The 1,366-nt window shown below is 38.1% G+C and overlaps 1 protein-coding gene across 1 annotated transcript; it reads right to left on the reverse strand.

The window, feature by feature from the left end:
- Positions 1-493: 493 nt before the first annotated feature.
- On the reverse strand, positions 494-1,139 carry LOC137710017 (blue copper protein 1b-like). The gene is made up of 2 exons (XM_068448982.2): positions 977-1,139; positions 494-795 (listed from the first exon to the last, which is right to left on the reverse strand). The coding sequence occupies exons 1-2, from the start codon at positions 1,137-1,139 to the stop codon at positions 494-496; spliced, it is 465 nt and encodes a 154-aa protein (XP_068305083.2).
- Between the last annotated feature and the right edge of the window lie 227 nt (positions 1,140-1,366).

Consider the following 1,366-nt stretch of genomic DNA (forward strand, 5'->3'; position numbering starts at 1 on the left):
TCTTGATTGTTTAATTGTCTTGTCTACCTTAACTTTTTAGGGTTCATAGAAGCTTGGATGGTTTAACCAACCAAAAATTTGTCTTGTAATCAGTTGTATATCTTTTTATCTCTCGTTATGCGACCAAAGTTGCGGACGAAGATAGATACAAGAGATAAACAACCATGGATCGTTAAGATTTTTCCCGACTTCAAAGGTGAATCAAATTAGTATTACGTGCCAAAAGTGAAGATTGAACTGGTCCAAGTAGTTTATCAGAGGAAGTGTGTTTCAACTTTCGTTAAGATGCAAATTACACAAACTGTGGAGAACAATTCATTCATCGTTTGTAGTATCACAAACAGATTGCAAAAGTCATTAATAATTGGAAAAATCACCTACTCAGTAACAATGTAATTAGTAAAAAGACTAGGATACTAAAAATCGGGTTTACCCACGACAAATGTCGGTATTAATCGTGAGATACCCATGTCTTTATTCCAAGTTAACACTTCTAGTTGCTGTATCCCCAGGTGGGACTAGGGCTGGGAGCAGAAAACTTCCGGTCGCTATTTTCAGAGGTGGGGCTAGGGCTAGGAGCAAAGGATGATGGAAACACAGTTATAGCAAGCTTCTGGCCGGCATCTAAACAATGCCGCGAAACACCACAAATGTACCATTTTCTTCCGGAGGTTGCAAGGTTGATCACATCCTTTCCACTTGTTAATGGCACAGAGTCTAATGGAGCTGAACATTCTTGAAAGCCAGTGCCATTCACTTTGTACACGTTGTGAACTCCTTTTGGATAGTTAAAAACTGCATAAGATCAAGGATCACAAAATAATGGATGAGTAATGAAATGATATACAAGAATTCTGACGATTATTTAAACTACATGGACTTAAATCGTAACAATTGAAACTACATGGACTAAAGTTGAACTTCGCTAAAACTACAAACACCGCAATAATACTTAGGTTATGTTTTATAAATTTACCAAGGTTGTCGCCAACAAAGAGCATCTTTCCCCGAGCCCAAGCTTGGTAATCGAAATTAATTGTCCACCCTTTGTCATCACCAACAACATAATCTGTGGCCAAAATCGAAGGTGCAAAAGTTGCGAGAACAGTAAGGATTATGAAGAGCCAGGAAGAAATCATCACAACTAGTATTGAGTTACTTTTAGGTTTACTCTGTGAAGTTGGTTGTGTTGAGAGGATGAGCTCAATTGATTTGGTTGCCCAAATAAATTGAAAGGTTGAATATTTATAGGGAACTAGATCGACTTGAGATCAATGGAAGTTCGTAGAGTCAGTCAAGCATTGGTTCTACCTACGGACGGCATTGCCCTGCCGAATGATTCAGAAGAATTTGATAGTTAAGTACA

The sequence above is a fragment of the Pyrus communis genome, chromosome 6 (genome assembly GCF_041283825.1).
Source record: "Pyrus communis isolate YQ-2024b chromosome 6, ASM4128382v1, whole genome shotgun sequence".
Lineage (NCBI taxonomy): Eukaryota > Viridiplantae > Streptophyta > Magnoliopsida > Rosales > Rosaceae > Pyrus > Pyrus communis.

Bases quoted from the DNA above. Each gene is read 5' to 3' on its own strand.
- LOC137710017 (XM_068448982.2), bottom strand. From the start codon at position 1,139: ATGATTTCTTCCTGGCTCTTCATAATCCTTACTGTTCTCGCAACTTTT. The intron at 796-976 runs GTAAATTTATAA...GATCTTATGCAG, and splicing joins CTTTGTTGGCGACAACCTTG to TTTTTAACTATCCAAAAGGA.